The 18,672-nt window shown below is 49.8% G+C and overlaps 2 protein-coding genes and 1 long non-coding RNA gene across 3 annotated transcripts; 1 reads left to right on the top strand and 2 right to left on the bottom strand.

Annotated features, from left to right (window-relative positions):
• Nucleotides 1-1,005: 1,005 nt before the first annotated feature.
• On the bottom strand, nt 1,006-1,384 carry LOC120664998. The gene is made up of 3 exons (XR_005671075.1): nt 1,279-1,384; nt 1,149-1,205; nt 1,006-1,063 (listed from the first exon to the last, which is right to left on the bottom strand). It is a non-coding gene; the product is annotated as an uncharacterized LOC120664998 (long non-coding RNA).
• A 4,213-nt stretch (nt 1,385-5,597) lies between these two features.
• LOC120668035 (BURP domain-containing protein 3-like) lies at nt 5,598-6,784 on the top strand. Its single transcript, XM_039947995.1, has 2 exons — nt 5,598-5,631; nt 6,315-6,784. The coding sequence occupies exons 1-2, from the start codon at nt 5,598-5,600 to the stop codon at nt 6,782-6,784; spliced, it is 504 nt and encodes a 167-aa protein (XP_039803929.1).
• An 8,400-nt stretch (nt 6,785-15,184) lies between these two features.
• Nucleotides 15,185-16,849, bottom strand: LOC120666859 (CBL-interacting protein kinase 4-like). Its single transcript, XM_039946842.1, has one exon. It carries the CDS (start codon nt 16,749-16,751, stop codon nt 15,453-15,455), a length of 1,299 nt encoding a protein of 432 aa, XP_039802776.1. The 5' UTR covers nt 16,752-16,849; the 3' UTR covers nt 15,185-15,452.
• Between the last annotated feature and the right edge of the window lie 1,823 nt (nt 16,850-18,672).

Here is an 18,672-nt window from a genome sequence, read left to right on the forward strand (position 1 = left end):
CGAGAACATGAGTGGATTTAGCTAAAACTAATGTAACCGTCAAGCATAATAAAATAGGCAGTAACAGATGCATCAGTAAAAACAATTTTCTCATCATGTCATCAAGTGATCTGAAAATCTAAGAAAATAAAGTACCAAGCATTAAATCACTGAGAATCATAGGTTTGAGTAATATACCAAACATTGCGATACTATAATTGACAATCATTGCGATAAAGCTAAACATGCTGCATGCAACACAGAGCAATAGGGGCATAGTATTGGGAAGTGTTCTCATGAAAGGAACATTTGGCATGTGATAGTTTACTTGATTACCCCATAAGAGAATTTCATGACAAACGGTTGATATACTGAGTCTGATAAATGTTAAACTTCAGAACATTTACCTCTCTGACAAGAAACAGGAAGGCTACCCCTTCCAGAATGCCTCTATGATGGCTCCTTTCTGGCTTGACTTGTTCCCTGCAAGCAATCATGCATTCAGAATTCAAAAATATTAGAAGTGCATGTTTAACAATACCAACCACAAATATTTGCTTGATGGCCATTCTCCCGGCTATCCAGGAATGCAAATGGCATAGAATAATTTGAGTTTGTGTTTTGCTGTAAAATTGCAGAGTATACTATTAATACAAATGTCCAAACATGCAGGGAACTATTAATACAACCATACTTGTGTTTGTACAATAGACAATAGTCATTCACCATATATGAAAAAAGGAATATTTGTTTATATCAGTAGAAATTCTAGACCAACAGAGCACTTCCTAAACTTAATAGTAACCATGCACATATATGTGAAAGAATATCTATGTCTTATAACACAGAGCATTTCCTAAACTGAATAATAATCATGCATATATATGCGAAAGAATATCTATGTCTTATAACACAGTTCATTTTATTTTTCAAGTATAAAATGAATAATAGTTGCATGCCTTCATCAACCAAATCTGGGCCTAGAGCACATATAATTAATAAAGTTTGAAGAAAGTAGCTCATAGTACCTGACAATGTCTTGAACAGCATGGTAGTACTACCTCCCAAGGTGCTTTTGCAAGACCTGTTAAAAAAAGGAAGACCATGTTCAATAACTTAATACAAAGAGGAAAGATCAACAGTAGGAAGGAGCAGATATGGTTCTGAACCTGGGTGGAATAGAGAGTGCTGCAATCCCTCCTCTCCACTCTCCAGCAACACCTTATCTGACCATAGAATTGAATGGTGTGAGCATTAGGTAGATCCATCTGCCAAATTTAGCATGGGAGCTATCCCCACCTCCTTCCCTGAGGTTGTTGGATGAGGGCATGGTGCTCGTCTGCTACCTCCAGCACCACTCCTCAATAGACTCCAGCTCCTCTCTCCCCTCTAAGGCTCCAAGCACCACTCCTCAATAGACTCCAGCTCCTCTCTCCCCTCTAAGGCTCCAAGAACAGATCAAGATGTCCCTTTCATATATGGGTCAGTTCGATCCATGCCACTCCAATTTCTTGAAATTGGATCTCATGTTGAAAATCATGCCATTGAGTCCAATTCTGCTATAGAATCATTACCTTAGGAGCTCGTGGGTGGAAGGGCTCGTGGGTCACTGATGGCTTGATCCGGTAGAGCCACCTGCAGCAGAGAAGCTGAATCTGATGAATCAGATGGATGGAGCAGCGAGATTGGCTGATGTGATGGCGGAGGATGAAACGGGCGGGGCAAGGCTCCTGGCTCCTAGGCGGCTCCGGCCTGAGTTCGGGGAGGAGTGCACCGGCCTGATCTTGGAGCGCCACGACGAGGGAGGGAGGAGGGCCGGCGCCGCCCTCATAGGAGGTCGTGGAAAGAGGGAGGACGAGGGGGCGGAGGGCCGGCCGCCGCAGATCCGCCATGCCCTGCGCAGATCCGGCCGCCATGGCCGCCGCGCAGGCCTCCGCCACCAGCGCCACCATGGGAGGGCACGGGAGGAGGGAGGATGAGGGGGCGGAGGGCCGGCCGCAGCAGATCCACCATGCCCCGCACGGATCCGGCCGCCATGGCCGCCGCGCAGGCCTCCGCCACCGCCGCCGCTACGAGAGGGGGCGGGAGGAGGGAGGAGGAGGGGGCGGAGGGCCGGGCGCCGCCGCCATGGGAGGGCGTGGGAGGAGGGAGGATTAGGCGGAGGGCCAGCCTCCGCTGCTATGGGAGGGCGCGGGACGAGGGAGGAGGACGGGGCAGAAGGCCGGCGCCGCCACCATGGGAGGGCGCGGGAGGAGGGAGGGGAACGGGGAGGAGGACGGCGCCACGAGGGAGGGAGGGCTGTGGGCGAACGCGAGTGGGTAGGTGTGGGCGGACGCGAGAGGCAATTTAACGGGATTGAAATAAAAATTCGGGTCTGGGAACATTGATATGTAACGGACATTTCGTGACCCGTTACGACGAGTATTATATGTATCGGGCATTAATTGACACCCGTTACTAATAAGGCTGGGCTGTGGTCTGGAAGACTTATAGGTAATGGACGTAGACTCATTAGTAACGGGCATTAATGATGTCTGTTACTTTTAATATGTTTGGTAACGGGCCACATAAGACCGTTACTAATACCGTGTTACCTATTTGAGGTTTTCACGTAGTAATTCCCTACAAGTGCTATTTCCCGCCTGTAATATTTTTGGTAACGGGCCACATAAGACCGTTACTAATACCGTGTTACCTATTTGAGGTTTTCACGTAGTAATTCCCTACAAGTGCTATTTCCCGCATGTATACCGTTGTGTATGTATGATTGGTTAAATTTAAAATAATTCATTATCCATCATGTGTAATACATGAATCCATCATGTGCATTACATGATTTAAGACTATTGCCGAGAGTAGTAAATATAAGAGTAAAATGCACTGTGGGTCCTTAAACTAGTTGAGCCGTTCTGTTCAGGTCCATGAACTTTGAAAATGCATTTTTAGGTCCAGGATCTATTTAAGTGTGTCATCTAGGTCCAATTCAGCCACGCCATACCCTAGACCGTCTATGTGGACGGCCAACTCGGATCCGACATGGACTTAGATCCAACGTGAACTGCCTCTCTCTCTCTTCCTCCCCATCCCCTCCTCCGGCGTCCTTCCCGTGCCGCCGCCCCTACTCTGCTCCCTCCCTCCTCCGCCGGCGGGGGCAGAGAGCACCGCGTGGCTGTCGACCTCGTGCGCCGGTGGCCCGAGCGCACGCCGCCGCCGCTCCGCGAGCCCGCCGTGGCCCGAGCGCGTGCTACCTCAGCTCCGCGAGCTCGCGGCTCGCCGGCCGCGCCTCGTCCTCGCCACGCCTCCACTGCGAGCGGCCGGCGCGCGCGCGCGAGCTGAGGGGGCGAAGGGGGAGGAGTGGCGCCGGTGATGGGGGCGCCTCGCCTCGCCTCCGCTGCGCGACAGAGGAAGCAGGGGAGGGCGAATGCCGGCCGCCATGGCCCCGCGGATGACAGGCTTGACGGCGGGGCTCGGCTGCGGCCGAGCGCGAGCAGGCGGAGCTCAGGCGGGCACTGCGAGGACGGCGGAGGAGGAAGGGGGCGGCGCGCGGTCTTCTAGGAGCTCTGCTCCGCTGCGCGAGGGAGGAGGAAGGTGGTGGCCGTGCGGATCCTCGCCGGGGAGGCCGGAGGAGGCGGTGGCCGTGGAGGCCGGAGGAGGCCACGGCGAGCGTGCGCGCGCGGGCCGAGCAGCGAGCAGCAGCGGCGTGCGAGCAGGGGGCGGAGCGGCGGCGTGCGGGAGAGCTCCGACAGAGAGAGAGGGGCGGGGAGAAGCGGACGGAGAGAGGGGGGTCGGGACGCCGCCGGAGCTCGGGGTCGAGGAGGTCGCCGCGCGTCCGCCGCGGCTGCAGCCGTGCCCCGGCCCGCCCGCCGCTGCCCAAGCCCATGGCCGCCGGGAGGAAGCGCCGGGAGGGAGGGAGGAGGAGGGGGCGGCTCCGCGCGGCGAGGGAGGAGGGAGGAGGGGGCTGCGCGCGCCGCCGTCTCCGCCATGGGTCTGGGCGCGCGTGCCTCCGCCGCTGGCCCTGCGCGCGAGCCGCCGCCGCTGGCAGCGCGCGCGCTCGCCGCCACCCCGCGCCCCTGCCGCCGGAGGGGACGGGACGGCTCGCGGCCGGGGCAGGAAGGGAGGGCTGGGGCAGCTCGCCGCAGGGAGAGAGAGGAGACGAAAGGAGGGAGTGCCGGGCCCCTGCTCGCCGGAGAGGGAGGAGGCGCCGAGAGAGCAGGGGGCGCCGCCGGCTAGAGGGAGGCGGAGGCGGAGGCGTGATGGATAGGGGCCCCACATGTAAGGATCCACATCACCGCACAGTCAACCTGCCACATCAGCTTCTAGGGTATGGCGTGGCTGAATTGGACCTAGATGACACACTTGAATAGATTGTGGACCTATAAATGTATTTTCGAAGTTCATGGACCTAAACAGAACAGACCAACTAGTTTAAGGACCCCCAGTGCATTTTACTCTAAATATAATGATCAAACCGGCTGGCGGGATCAACTATTTTTTGTATCCTATATATGTTGTTGTCGGTCGTTTGTTGGACGGAGAATAAAATATCAGGGATTGAAGCATCATTCTGTTGGGAATCTTCGGTGTGGAGACATTTTTATACTTTTGATGCGATAAATATTTTTCTTAGAGAAGCAAATCATAAAGCACACCTATATCATTTTTGTTTTTTTTTCCGATAATGAACATGCATTTCTTGCACATACTTATTTCATCAACAAAGATGGAATAGTTATAACTACTCAATCATGAGCTACAACACCATTATAAGAAACAACCACCGGCCTAGAATCAAATATCTATCTTAATAGTGACTGATAATATGGAGATCTTGGGTTGAGTAGAGGTAAGAAAGCTTATGAGCATTTGAAAATATAAGTTCTTTTATTAGCTAAGTTCTAAGTCAAACTTCCCTCTAACTTCAATCATGTTTATCGAAAAACACATCAACATCTCAACACATCATTTTTTTTATTAAATCCATCATTATATATGTCTCGATAATGTATTTATTTGGTATTGTAGTATTTATAAACTTTTTCAAAATTAGAAAATAACTTGGAACAAAACTAAAAGGGACTATATTTGTTGGAACAAGGGGCAAATGCCTAGATGATGTGTTTATTTATCCCATTGCTGAATATATCTCGGCATACATTTCCATGGCTTATCACCTGCTCCACCAGCGGGGTGTGCTCCATCCATATAATGATGCATCTTGAAGGAACAATTTATAAGCGCATGTCTCGGTCTTGTGGGATCACCGGCTCCACCATTGAGGTGCTCCATCCATATAATACAGATTGAAGGGACAATTTATAAGCGCATGTCTTGGTCTTGTGGGATCACCTCCTCGGAGTAGCTAGCAGCCATGGCTATATATATACCCAACCGTTGGGAGCCACAGCAACCATCTCCCATCGGAGCAAGGCTCCTTTCTTCTCTCCCTCCACCAGACCAGCTCAATAGCCAATAGATAGATAGCGATATCGAGACATGTATCCATCCGCCCTTCTTCTGATCATGGTGGCCGCCGCCGGTGCTGCCACGGTGCAAGGCCACCCTGCCGCTCACGGTACTCCGGCAGCACAATTTGGGGAAACACCCTGATCGGCTCACGGATGCCGGATGCCATCGCAGATCTTGTCCAGAGAGGTACTTATCCGTGCATATATTGTAAGATCATGTGTAACACATGTTTGCCGATAATACGAAGAAATACTTCACAATACTACAATTCATTTATTCATTCATCATATTTTTTTCCGAAAATACGTACGTCTTGCCATAATTTTTATTAGAAGAAACAAATAAAAACTTAGTTTTTAGGGGGGAAAACGTGACGGTCCCAAAAATCACACAACAACTAGGCGTATTTCCCACAACTTTGATGTCACGACATATGACTAAATAGCTATTCTACTTCCTCCGTTTCAAATTATAGGTCGTTTTTGCAAATCTAGGTACATAAATTTTGCTATGCACCTAGATAAACAATATGTCTAGATGCATGACAAAAATTATGCATCTAGATTTACCAAAACGACCTACAATTTGGAACGGAGGGAGTACATCACAAATCAGTCAGTATCTAAGTCGATTGATCGAAATAGTACAACCCAACTAATAAATAACCCGTCCGAGAACAAGCAACTCACCGAAACAAGCACCCACCATTTAGGGGTGGTAAAAGATTTTAATTTTTTGTCTAGATAATCTAATGTCGGGCTCTAAAAGGGGCGGCTCTAATCTTATACAAATTTTAGCTTAAAAATTAAGATTCAAAAATAGCATCGAGAGCATTAGCGCCATGGGTTAATTTGATTGAGTCTGTGCAGGCATTGATCGCTCGCCGCTTGAAGAGCACTACTCCGCATCGCCCAATGCCAACAACGTGTGCATCATCTACTACGCGATCTGCAACCTGCGGAGCGTGTCGGCGGGAGGAGCAGCAGGTGATCTCTTCTTCCACGAGGCGCGGCTGCGGCCAGGGAGCACCATGATGGCCTCCTTCCCGGCGGAGGTCGAGTCCGCCATCCTCCCCAACGACGTCGCCGAGAAGGTCCCCTTTGGGAACCTCCTGGACGTCCTCGCCACCTTCAGCATCCCGGCGGGCTCCACCGAGGCGGCCCAGGTGAGGGATACCCTGCGCAGGTGCCAGGCGCCGCCCCTCCCCGGCGAGCGCAAGGCTTGCGCCGCGTCCCTAGAGGGCACCGTGCGGAGCGCCATGGACATGCTCGGCGGTGGCGCCGGCGCGTGGCCTGCCACAAGATGCCGTTCCCGTACGCCGTCTACCATTGCCACATGACGGGGCTGTCAGCGACCAGGGCTTACAAGGTGAGGAATGAGTAGTACTCACTCCTGGCTATGATGAGTGAATTGTCAACCGTGCGGTGTGATCGTGTGCTTGGTCTTTGGTTGCAGGTACACGGGCGTCTAGTGTCAACGGTGAGCTGCCGTGGAGGTGCTGTGGCCGATGGACCGTGCGATGGACGGCGGTGAAGGGCAGCCGGGACCGGAGCTCGGGCCGGGCGGTAGCTGTGGCATCCACTCTTGGATCGAGGGCGCAAGCACCGGTGGATGGCGGGTTTCTTGGTTTGTGCCACAAAATCAAGCAGGCAGATGGCGGTTGAAGACGCTAAGTCATGGAGGCACGGGCGTCGGTCTTCGGACTGGCGGAGGAACGGGCGTTGACGGCGTCTAGGTCCTCGCTGCGGGTGAGGAGGTGACAGGCGTCGGGCGGCGTCTAGGGCCGTCAGAAGGCCGAGGCAGGAACGTCGTCTAGGGCCACGGCGTGGAGGCGGGAATCTTCCCGCGCGTGGAGTTTTGGCGGTTTTCTCAAAACCGGCCACCTACCCGGGTTTCGCGGACCCTCCAAAACCGCGAACCAGATCTTCATCAACATGGCGGCATCGCGGAGAAGACTTCATTTCGAAGAAAGAACCTCAACCGTCAGATGAGATTCGTGTCCGAGCACAAGGCTAACGCTAAGGCTGTCAATGCCTTGTTCGCTGGCGTTTCTCGAGCGGAGTTCTCACGCATCCAGGGTTTTTAGGAAGCCCACAAGGTTTGGACGTGCCTTGAGAACTACCACGAGGGCACACCTCAGGTTAAGGCTAGACTGTTCGAGACTCACCGGCGTGAATATGAGAACTTCACACAGGGCCCGGGTGAGAGCATTGGCGACATGTTCAGTCGGTTTCAATCGATTGTGAACAAAATCAGTGCGAACAGATCTGCTAATGCCCTTGACTACACAGAGCATGAGAAGGCTCTCAAGTTGCTCTACGCACTTGACCGCTCTGTGTGGGATCTCAAGGTGAACACGATCATCGAGTCTGCATGCTATGAGACTCTGACCATGAATGAGCTTTTCAGCAAGCTTAAGGCCACGGAGGTGGATAACCAGACACGAGCCAAGCTCAATGGTGCCCCTCCTTCCAAGAGCATCGCTCTTGTGACTGGTCCAGGTGGATCGAGCTCTAACGCTAACTCTGCTCTTGGCTTTTCTCTTGCCTCTTTGCCTTCTGTTACAGATGAACAGTTAGAGACGCTGGGCGATGACGACTTGTGCCTCCTCATCAACAAGTTACAGCGTGTCTACCACAACAGGTAGAGGAAGAAGAACCCTGGGTGCTACCACTGCGGCGATCTGAACCACTTCATCGCCGACTGCCCCAAGAAGTCCGGCGGTGGCAAGAACAATAACTTCGACTACTACCGCCACCGCGACCGCGACAAGGGAGGCTCCAACAAGGAGCATCGGCGCCACAAGTACCGCAGTCGTGACCGAGATAAGGGAGGACGCTTCGACAAGGAGTCGCTCAAGAAGCGCTTCCAGTACAAGGCCAAGAAGCGGGAGAAGGCTTTCCTGGCGCAGCTCAGCAACCTCGACAAGAGCTCCGACACCGACCGCTCTTCTTCACTGACCTCTGACGATGACGACAAGAAGAAGAAGAAGTGGGACAAGGATGCCACCGGCTTCATCGGCCTTTGCTTGGCGGCCGGTCGGCGCAAGGGCTTCTGCACCATGGCGGGTGAGGCCAATGGTGCTCATGCGTCTCCATGTGGACATGCTACACCGACGCACGACGACTCTTCTCCTGGATCCTAGAGCGATTCAGAGGTAAACTCCACTATCGACCAGCTTGATACTGAGGTTAGGGAGTTGTACGCCGCTCTTGACAACCAGAAGAGGCTGCTTAAGGAAGCAACTAGAGAGCGTAGAAAGCTTAGGGCTGAGCTGGCTTGTGCTAGAGAGAAATCTGGTGAGGATGAGTGCGTTAGCTGCATATCTCACATGAATGATCTTGTTGCTCTCCGTGCGAAGCATGATGAGAACATCGCGAACTTAGATGTTGCTAAGACTTCACTTGCTGACGTGTCTCATGAGCTAGCCAAGGCCAAGCATGAGCTTGAACTGGTCAAGGACGCTCCCATTGTTAGTGATGTACTTGAATGTGATGAGTGTCCCATCTTTAAGTCTGATCTAGCCCCTTTGCAATCTAAATTTGCTACTGTTGTGTGCGAGCTAGAGGAGATGAAGTCTAGGCCAGTGTTGCTTGGTGCATGTAAGCTTTGTCCCATGCTTAGGTCGGAGCTAGATGAGAAGAACACCTTGATTAAGTCTTTGGGGAAGACTAAGGTCGTGGAGTCTAGCCCACCTATTGATTGTCATGTTTGCCCTGGTCTGATTTCTGATTTGGACAATCTTGCGGTAGAGAAAGCCAACTTGGAGAATGAGAACACATATCTTAGGGCGATTCTGAGTTGGGTTTCTAGCAGTGAGCCGCAGTTGGGCATGATGATCAAGCAGTTTAAGCGTGGTGATGATTTTGGGGTTAGTTACACATACACGAAGTCAGACTTTGACAAGTTGTATGGTAAGATCGGCAAGGCCGCTGGAGTTTTAAGTACTCTAAACACTGCTAGCACGAGCACGCAGCCTTCGCTTGTTGACCCCGTGGATGGTGTGCTGAAGGAACCACAAAAAGCACCTCCACAGAAGTAGGTTTGGGTTCCAAAGCCCAATGAGCTGAGGAATCCCCTCGATACGCTCCTTGCTGCCACAGCCCAGGTTGGCCAGAAGAAGGGGGCTGCTCCTCTCCGTCCGCAGGCGAGGCCTCCACCTCCCAAGAGAGAGGTAAGGTACCACTATGAGTACTGTGACAGAGAAGGTCACCTGGAGGAGTTTTGCTTCAGGAGGAAGCGGGCTATGAGACGTGACCAAGAGAGACGTAACTTGGATATGTACTCTGCTCAGGTGCATGGTCCTCCTCGGCGTGGTGGTAGGCAAGATTCTAGGGCGCGCCATGTAGGTGGAGGACAGGGAGACGGTGGAGGTTACCGTGCTCCAGCGGGTGGTCGCTTTGCCGGTCGTGCTCCTGGTCGTCCTCAGTACGGCTATGGACCACGGAACCGAGGCTTTGGAGGAGGTTACGATGCACCACGCTTTCCTCGCGGTGGTGGTCGTCAGCCTCGCGGTAGACAGGACAGGGGATACGCTTTTACTGATTTTACTAACCCTTCTGTAGAGCAAATGGCTCGACACTGGTTTGCTTCACACTTTGCTAACCCCAGTGTTGAGACATTTGCTCACCCTTTGTCTCACTACTGATGTGCAGGTTGGAGGCTTGGAGAACAGGTGGATCATGGACTCCGGTTGTTCGCGCCGTATGACCGGGAATGACAAATGGTTCTCCAGCCTCACCCCAACGCGCCACAAAGAATACATCATATTTGGGGATAATGGTAAGGGAAAGGTATGTGGTGTTGGTGCTGTTAGAGTTTCTGATCGCTTCACCCTAAGAGAGGTTGCTTTGGTTTCGAATCTTGGCTTTAATTTGCTCTCTATTTCGCAACTTCTTGATGAGGGGTTTGAAGTTCACTTCAAGGAGGGTTGTTCTCGAGTTTTGGATTCCAGAGGAGACCTGGTTTGCCGGATCGTGCCCCTAATCATGGTATCCGACACTAACTATTTATAAAGAACTAAACACGTTAATTCGTTAACACATGCGTACGTGCACCCAAAACTTTCCATATAAGAAGTTAATCATTATTAATGAAACTGCATACTCGGCCTAAACACGGCAAAACTGAACAATTAAAAAGCTTCAAACCTACACCTCCGGAGACTCCGGGTTTTAACCCAGATTGTCTGGACACCAATTTCTGGAGACTCCGGATACAAATCCAAAGTATCCGGATAAAGCAACTGTGCACGCCGTGGTGGCCAGCGGCGCACGGCGCGACCGTTACCGGTGGCGCGGCGGGGAAAAAGGGCTGGGAGGCGAGGAAGGTGTAGGAGCTCACCACGAACCCATTTTGGGGGCTGATTTGGGTGGAGGAGGGCCGGAGGGAGCGAATCGACGACGTACAGAGCTCCAGGCGGAGTTTCCATGGCGGCCGGAGCTGGAGGGGCCGATTCCGGCCGGGTAGAGCTCGAGTGCGGCATGGGGACGTACGGTGAAGGTGCGGGATGTGGTTGGGGAGGCTCTCGCGAGAGGAATCGAAGGATGGTGGCCGGAGGCGGCCGGGGCGCCGGCGGGAGCAGCTCTACTCGGCTCTGCTCTGCTTAATTGAAGGAAGAGGAGAGAGGGCCGAGTGAGAAAGAGGAGGCGGCTCGGTTGAGGATAAAGATGAACGCCAGTCCGGAGTATCCGAACGTATATCCGGAGTATCCCGGTAATTCCGGAATATCCGGATGCATACCCGGAATTTTCGGGTTCACAATGTCTCCAAGAGATAAAATTGAAATGAGTCGATTTGATATCTTTTGGAAACTTGTTCAAATATTAAAATTGAGTCATTTGGCATTCACACTATACTTTTAGCTAAAACTTAGTCCTCTCCATGTTCATGCATTTTAGTATTATTTGATTTCAAAACCGGCTCAAACCTTTATTAGAATTCATTTTAAAAGAAATTTTCTCATCACATAGGTTAAATTGCTAGCAAAAATTTATTTAGTGGCTTTGTTCATACAGGTTTAACGCTAACGATCATGTTAATCTCGCAATTAATCTTAATTATAGGTGATTAACACCTAGGGTGTTACATACCTATACTCAAGATAAAATGTGAATCACTCTTCATTCACTTGAGCCCTGAAGTGTTACCATACTTTTGACTTTGTCAACCTTGGGATTTGAGCATTGCATTTACTTTTCTTGAGCAAATCCATACTTGAGCTAGTGACTTAGCATTCCCATCTCATTTGCAAATCTATTCTTGGAACCTAAAGTCACTCCATAAAATATTTGATGTATTACATTGCTTCTCCTAATAAGGCTTATACATGGTACTTCAAATACCCCACGGACACTAGTCACTTCTTCGCTCTACTCAGGATCTGTATTTATAGCCGCGGAGGAATTGATGGAGAAGTGGAAGGGCGCCATTCGAATTCGTCGCCGGGAAGTTCAGGAGGTGCGCGTAGGTGCACGGGAAAAGGAACCATCACGCGGGAATTGGCGAAAGACCAAAGATATGGCGTACGCTACTATAAAAAATAAAATTGTGTAGTTGTGCGAAAACAATTGACTAGCGCAGTGGTTTATAGATACTGCCAAACTGCCCTGGCTCGTGTTTGAACCCGTGCAGCAGCAGAATTTTTCCTGTGTTTTAACTCGTGCACGTGTTTGTCTTCCTGCGCCGGATCGAGTTGGATCCTAAAACATCAATTTCATTTTGGGCCTAACATTGAAACAGGATGAGGCCTTATTATCTGCGCCTCCACCATGACACGCTGGACCCCACAGCACATACACATGGACCTCCAGGACCCACCCAACGGGACCTACAGTTACGCGTGTTAGTGAAAGGACCTTGGATGTCGCCTAGAGGGGGGTGAATAGGCGTTTCTAAAAATTCTGCAAATTACAGCACCTAAAACAGAAGTCAGCACACCGACCGGTCTAAAACTTGGACACTGAAACAAACAGGCAACTGGTCAGACCGGTTGGAGGGACCGATCAGACCGGTCCTATGCAGAACCTGCCCAAAATCAGAGTTCTCCCCTCCTCAAGCTCTAGTACAAATGTAACTTGGTGTAGTGCCTCTGTAGGTGATGTCAAGTATATTTCTAGTCCTTGCACACACAGAAACAACACAGCCAAGTAGATCGAGCGGAAGCACAAAGTAAAGCTAGAGAACAAAGTAGTGAGGCAAACCACAAATGAGACACAAGGATTTATTTCCCGAACTTCAGATTCACCAAAGTGAATCCTACATCACTGTTGAGGAACTCGTCAGGTGTAAGTCTATTTCAACTCGGTCCCTTGAGTTGGGTCTTTTTCAACCACTTCTCCTTTCCACTATGTTGATTCTTTTCACCAAGGGGGCAAGATCATGTCCGCACAAACTTGCCGCTGCTCAACACACCATTGGAAGCTAGCCAGCGACGCCTAGCCGTCTAGGAGGCAAGCCTCCAAAAGTAACAAATGCCACAAAGCTTTCTCGACGCCGATCTCAAGTGCTTAAGCTAAGATTGCTCTCTGCAGCTCAAATTTGAGCTGTCCCAAGGCGCACTTGCTCACACACGCTCAATCTCTCAACCTAACTAAAAGATATCAAATCTAGTTAGCAAAACTCACAAAGAGTGTTGGGGAGAGCTTGCTGGTCAAGAGAAAACTTCAAGAAGCACAAGAATAGCCAGGGAACCAGTAGCCCACGCAAGAGAGGGCCAAAGGGTATAAATACCCAACTTCTAGAAACTAGCCATTTGAACTGTCAGAATAAACCAATTAGACCGGTCAGACCGGCTTGGCCGAAACTAGCCGTTATGCCCTAGGACCGGTCAGACCAGTCAGACTGGTCAGGGCCAGAACACTAAGGTAAACCCAAGGACCCGTCAGACCGGTCCTCCTGACCGGTCAGACCGGTCAGGGCCAGAGGAATCCAAACCCAAGTTAAGTTGCCACACTTGGTCCACCAAGCTAACACTTGATCATCCAAGTAGCACAAAGTTAGTTCTCAGGGGTTTTCTCTCAGAATCCTCACTTGGGTGACCTATGAGCACTTTTGAGTGTGTCAATCAACCAATGTTGCATTCCTCTTGATAGTACAGCATACCTATACTCAATATAAAATGTGAATCACTCTTCATTCACTTGAGCCCTGAAACACTTCAGCTTTGCCATACTTTTGACTTTGTCAACCTTGGGATTTCAACATTGCATTTACTTTTCTTGAGCAAATCCATACTTGAATTAGTGAGTTAGCATTCCCATCTCATTTGCAAATCTGTTCTTGGAACCATAAGTCACTCCATAAAATATTTGATGTATTGCATTACTTCTCCTAATAAAGCTTAGACATGGTACTTTAAATATCCCACAGACACTAGCCACTTCACCCTAGCAAATCGCACATGGTAAGCCGTCGCTCTACCAAAGTTTGCTTAGTCCCTCGGACTAGTCATCTCAGTTCGTTTCTTCACCACTTGCCTTCACCTCATTGAATTAAGCTTTGCACATCAACAGTGAATTCCACTATTCATTCTTTATCTTCATGTCTTTGTCTTTGTGTTGTAATCATGAATCTTTGATCCTTTAGACAAATAACTCTTCACTATGTCAAGCCATAATTAGAAACCATCTTTGATCAGCATGAACACTTGTTTCTATTTTCCTTCACACTATGCTTGACTTTCAACAATATTTGCCTTTTGTTTGATTCTTTATCACATGAGCCAATGACAATAATTAATTTATAAATGAATCCCTGCTCATGACAACTTCAACAAAATCATTAGTCCTTTAATCATATTGTCATTCAACTCACCAAAATCCATTAGGGGCCTAGATGCACTTTCAGTTAGCCACGTCGGCCTGATAGGCCCGCAGTGGTACACATGGATTGCTGGGTCCCACCTATCTAGTGAACCCCTCGTTGACAAATTTGACCCACAACCCTGACACGTCGACCTTGGGTCCCAGTCAGCGCATGTCGCTGCCAGGTACACATACTGGATTAGTCAAACGGGACCTACAGCTACATGTGTCAGCCACGTCAGCCTGCTAGGCTCGCATTCGTACACGTGGACGCCCAGGTCACACCTCTCTAGTGGGCCCGTGTTGACATAGTTGACCAACAAGCGTGGCACGAGGACCGGGTCCACGTCGCTACACATGGTAGCCGGTCCAGTTCTATGACAAGTCGGGTTTCGAGGGCGCACCGTTTTGTAACGCTATTAGATGATGTTTTGCGACACGTGTCTTACTTTCGTCACAGTTCCGCATCGGATAAGGGCTGTGATGATGACCTATGATGAAACGAATGCTGATATGTGACGCGTGTTTTGTTTTCTCATAGTTGAACAGGAGCTGAGGGCCGTCACCGAAGACCTATGATGGATCCTAAAATTTCATCATAGAAGCGGTCTATTCAATGACGAATTTCTGAAATGTCAAGCGCAAAACGTCATTGGAGCTCCCATTTCTACTAGTGAAACTAAATGAGCTTGCAAAATGTGAGGATAATTAGCCCATTGCCTCGCTTTTGGAATACAGAGTGCAGGAGAAAATTTGGATACTAACTACTTGTTCTGCTGTCTAATGTTTACAAAGATGTGAACTCTATTTTTTTTCTTAGAACAAATCATCATCGATGCTTTTGTTCGAAGCTGGCGATACAAGTTATTTTTCCTAAAATGTAGACATTAGAATTTAATTTCCCTTTGTCCGATCATTTGTGCTGAGATTCCAAATTTTTCATTACAACATCTTTATTTAAGGTGTGCCATAATTTCCAAATATGTATATGTTCACTACAAATAGACCATTTTGCTCATATATCTCCACATACATAAGAACAACAAACATCTCTACAGCACCATATATAATTCTAAGCAGCAAATATTAACTAACCACACTAACATATTATGGGTACACACCTCCAGTACAGTCCTCCAGGCTGCAAAAGAACAAAAAAGAATTTATTGTGATTTACAAGCAGCCCTCTGGTGTCTGGTCTTGTCAGAAATCTTGGCAGCTATGCCAAGCCCTAACTACATCTCCAAGCTCACGCCTCAGCTCCTCCCACCCGAACGTTTTGCCGTCGCCGTCGGCCACCTCGAGCCTCAGCTCGACGAGCATCAGGGGCGGTGCCACTTCGGACATCTCAACTGTCATCGCGGCCAGCCCTGAGCCTGACAGGCCCCCTAGCGGCAGGCACTCGAGTCCTTTCTTCCCCACCACGACGTACCCGAGCTTCCCGCCGGCGCGCCCGAGCTGCTCCAGCGTCTGCTCCGGCGACGCCATGGTCATGAACCTCTTCTCTCGGTTCCTCTTGTCGAACAAGCCGGACAGGTCGAGCCCCGGTGACATGGAGATGATGTCGAAGGCGTTCACCGCCGGCGCCTGGAACGCTAGCGCGCGCTCCGGCTGGCCGTTGAGCAGCCCACCGAGCTGCGAGTCGACGCTGAGCGAGCGCTTGAACCACGGGTGCGTCACCAGCGCCTCGACGGCGACGCGGGTGGCCGGGTTCGGGTCGAGCAAGCGATTCACCAGCCGGCGCGCTGGCTGCGACACCCACTCCGGGAACTCGTACTCCCGGCGGTGCGCCTTCCGGCACATGTCTGCGATGTTCGAGTCGTCGAAGGGGAGGTGCCCGGCGAGGAGGACGAAGAGGATGACGCCGCAGGACCACGCGTCGGCCTTGGCGCCGTCGTAGGCCTTGCGGCGGAGCACCTCGGGCGCCGCGTAGGCCGGGGTGCCGCAGGCGGTGTGGAGACGGCCGTCGTCGCGGAGCGAGTCCGGGAGCGCGGAGAGGCCGAAGTCGGAGACCTTGAGGTTACCGTCGCCGTCGAGGAGGACGTTCTGCGGCTTGACGTCGCGGTGCGCGACGCCGCGCGCGTGGCAGTAGGAGAGCGCGGAGACGAGCTGCACGAACACGCGGCGCGCGGCGTGCTCGGGCAGGCGGCGCCGCGGGAGCGCGGCGAGCCTGGAGAGCAGGTCCCCGCCCGGCGCGAGCTCCATGACGAGGTAGATCCTGGCGCGCGTGGCAAGCACCTCGTGGAGGCGGAGCACGTTGGGGTGGTGCAGCCGGCGCATGGCGGTCACCTCGCGGAGCACGCGCGGCGCCATGCCAGCCGTGCCCATGACCTCGGCCTTGTCGAGCACCTTCACCGCCACGGGCTCGCCGCCGGCGACCGGGCGCGCGAGGTAGACCTTGGCGAACGTGCCGCGCCCCAGCAGGCGGCCCAGCTCGTACTTGCCGAGCAGGCTCTTGGCCTGCTTCTTGCTCCCCTTGCTCTTGCTGTCCATGGCGTCCATGGGCGCGACAGCAACAGCGAGGCAGGAGCACCGCAAGGTTGGCGCACGGCTTAGTGCTACGGCGACAGCATTAGGTGAAGCTGTTGATTTGGTGCCCTTAGTTTTTTATATGGGTTATGAGTTGGCTATGCAACTTGCCTTTTTTTTCTTTGTTTGCTATAAATCAATAACTTGGGTTTGGTTAACCATAGTTAATAGTATTTGGGTTCGCATGTAAGAGAGGGTTGCGTTAGAGATCGATACTAGCCAAGTCGGCAACTGGGCAGGAGTTTTTGTGACTATTCTTGAACTGCACACACCAAGGAATTCACATACAAGCTCACTTACGTTTTAACACTTACTCCCTCTATTCCGATTGTAGGTTGTTTTGATAAATTAAGATACATAGCTTTTGCTACGCGCTTAGATATACGCACACACTTGATCTATATTTGATTAAGGATCATGTATGTATGTATGAAATGTGTTAAGATAGGATGTTCAAGTAGAGGTATCTTGCTGTGAATGGTTTGATTAGAAGCTTCTAGATTTCATGGTGAATTCATAGCTTTGGTGAGGGGGCACTGAGCTCTCATTGTGGTGTCGGCATATCGCCTACTGGCCCCTGGTATTCTCGGAGGCCATGCTTTGCTACCTGGTGCTGGCCCTTCAAAAGGCAAACATATTCCAAGTAATTTGTGTCATACCAACTTTTGCCTAAAAGTAAAGAGAAAGATATCAGCAGATTGCATCGCCTTGTCTCTCTTTTTTAAACAAAAACTACTCCGGCTTAAATATCCCCTCCAATCACAAATAAGTGACACATTAGACAATTACTCAGTCTGAATACACTAGTTGACTAATACTTTTTTGTTACAAACTATTTTTACAACATAGTATTAAATTTGCAATATCTTTACTTGGTATGGACCAAACTACATAATGTGAAATTGTGAAAAAAAAACTTGAAAATAATAGTTGACATGATTCTTGCCGTCCGTGATGGTATGATAAACCTACATGACCGTACCACCCTTATATACACAAAAGCTTTTGTAAATTTTTTACTGGTTTGATCTTCTCTAGATTGTTGACCATATACAACTATACAAACGCATGGTGTTGTCCCTGCCCTTTCATTTATTTTTTATTTTTAATAAAGGTAAAAATTAACTAGGCTACAAATTATAAGTTATAATACAACCAAACGATGGCACATTTGCTTGCACTATTGGTACACAAGGTCATACATGAGTATGAGAATTTAATAAAGGTAAACAAAAAATAGACAGATCAAAGTTGGTAAGATGCAGGTATCCGTGGTATGAATTAAATTGATAGATTGAAAAAAGCATGAAAGTCGATCTCTTGTCAACACAAACTTGGATTGTTTTAGGCCTTCTCAAGTTCATAAACTTGATCATACTTAGCCAAGAAAACTTGATCATACTAAGAAAGAGTTCCTCACTTAAACAATCCATCAATTCCCAATAATTGGAAAAAAACAATCTCATAGATTTTCATGAGATTGCAATAATTTTTGGTGCCATACATCTTCAAGGCAGTTGGTTAGAACATCTCCAAAGATTTGGGTAGGCATGCCAAGTTGTCATGTCTTAAGGTCGTTATCATATATAGCTCTAGTTTATCAACCTAGTATTGCATCATTTTGTTTTCCTAAAGAAAAACTGAGATAGGAAATACTTGCGGTCCTCTCATTGGCAGCATCTATTTTGGCAAAGCTTATTTGGGGCACTTGCTTTCTCTTCCATATCACGGGGAGAGTGTTAACAATACTTTAGTCAATAGCACATGGAGAGTTGGCATATCTGCAACTTTAATTAAACTAATAAAAACAGAAAGGTTCTAGTTAAATTAGGACTTAAGCACTATATCTCCTCGCTTTAAACTTCACACATGCCCAAATTTTACGAGCTAATAT

The sequence above is a fragment of the Panicum virgatum genome, chromosome 3N, assembly GCF_016808335.1.
Source record: "Panicum virgatum strain AP13 chromosome 3N, P.virgatum_v5, whole genome shotgun sequence".
In the NCBI taxonomy this organism is placed as follows: domain Eukaryota; kingdom Viridiplantae; phylum Streptophyta; class Magnoliopsida; order Poales; family Poaceae; genus Panicum; species Panicum virgatum.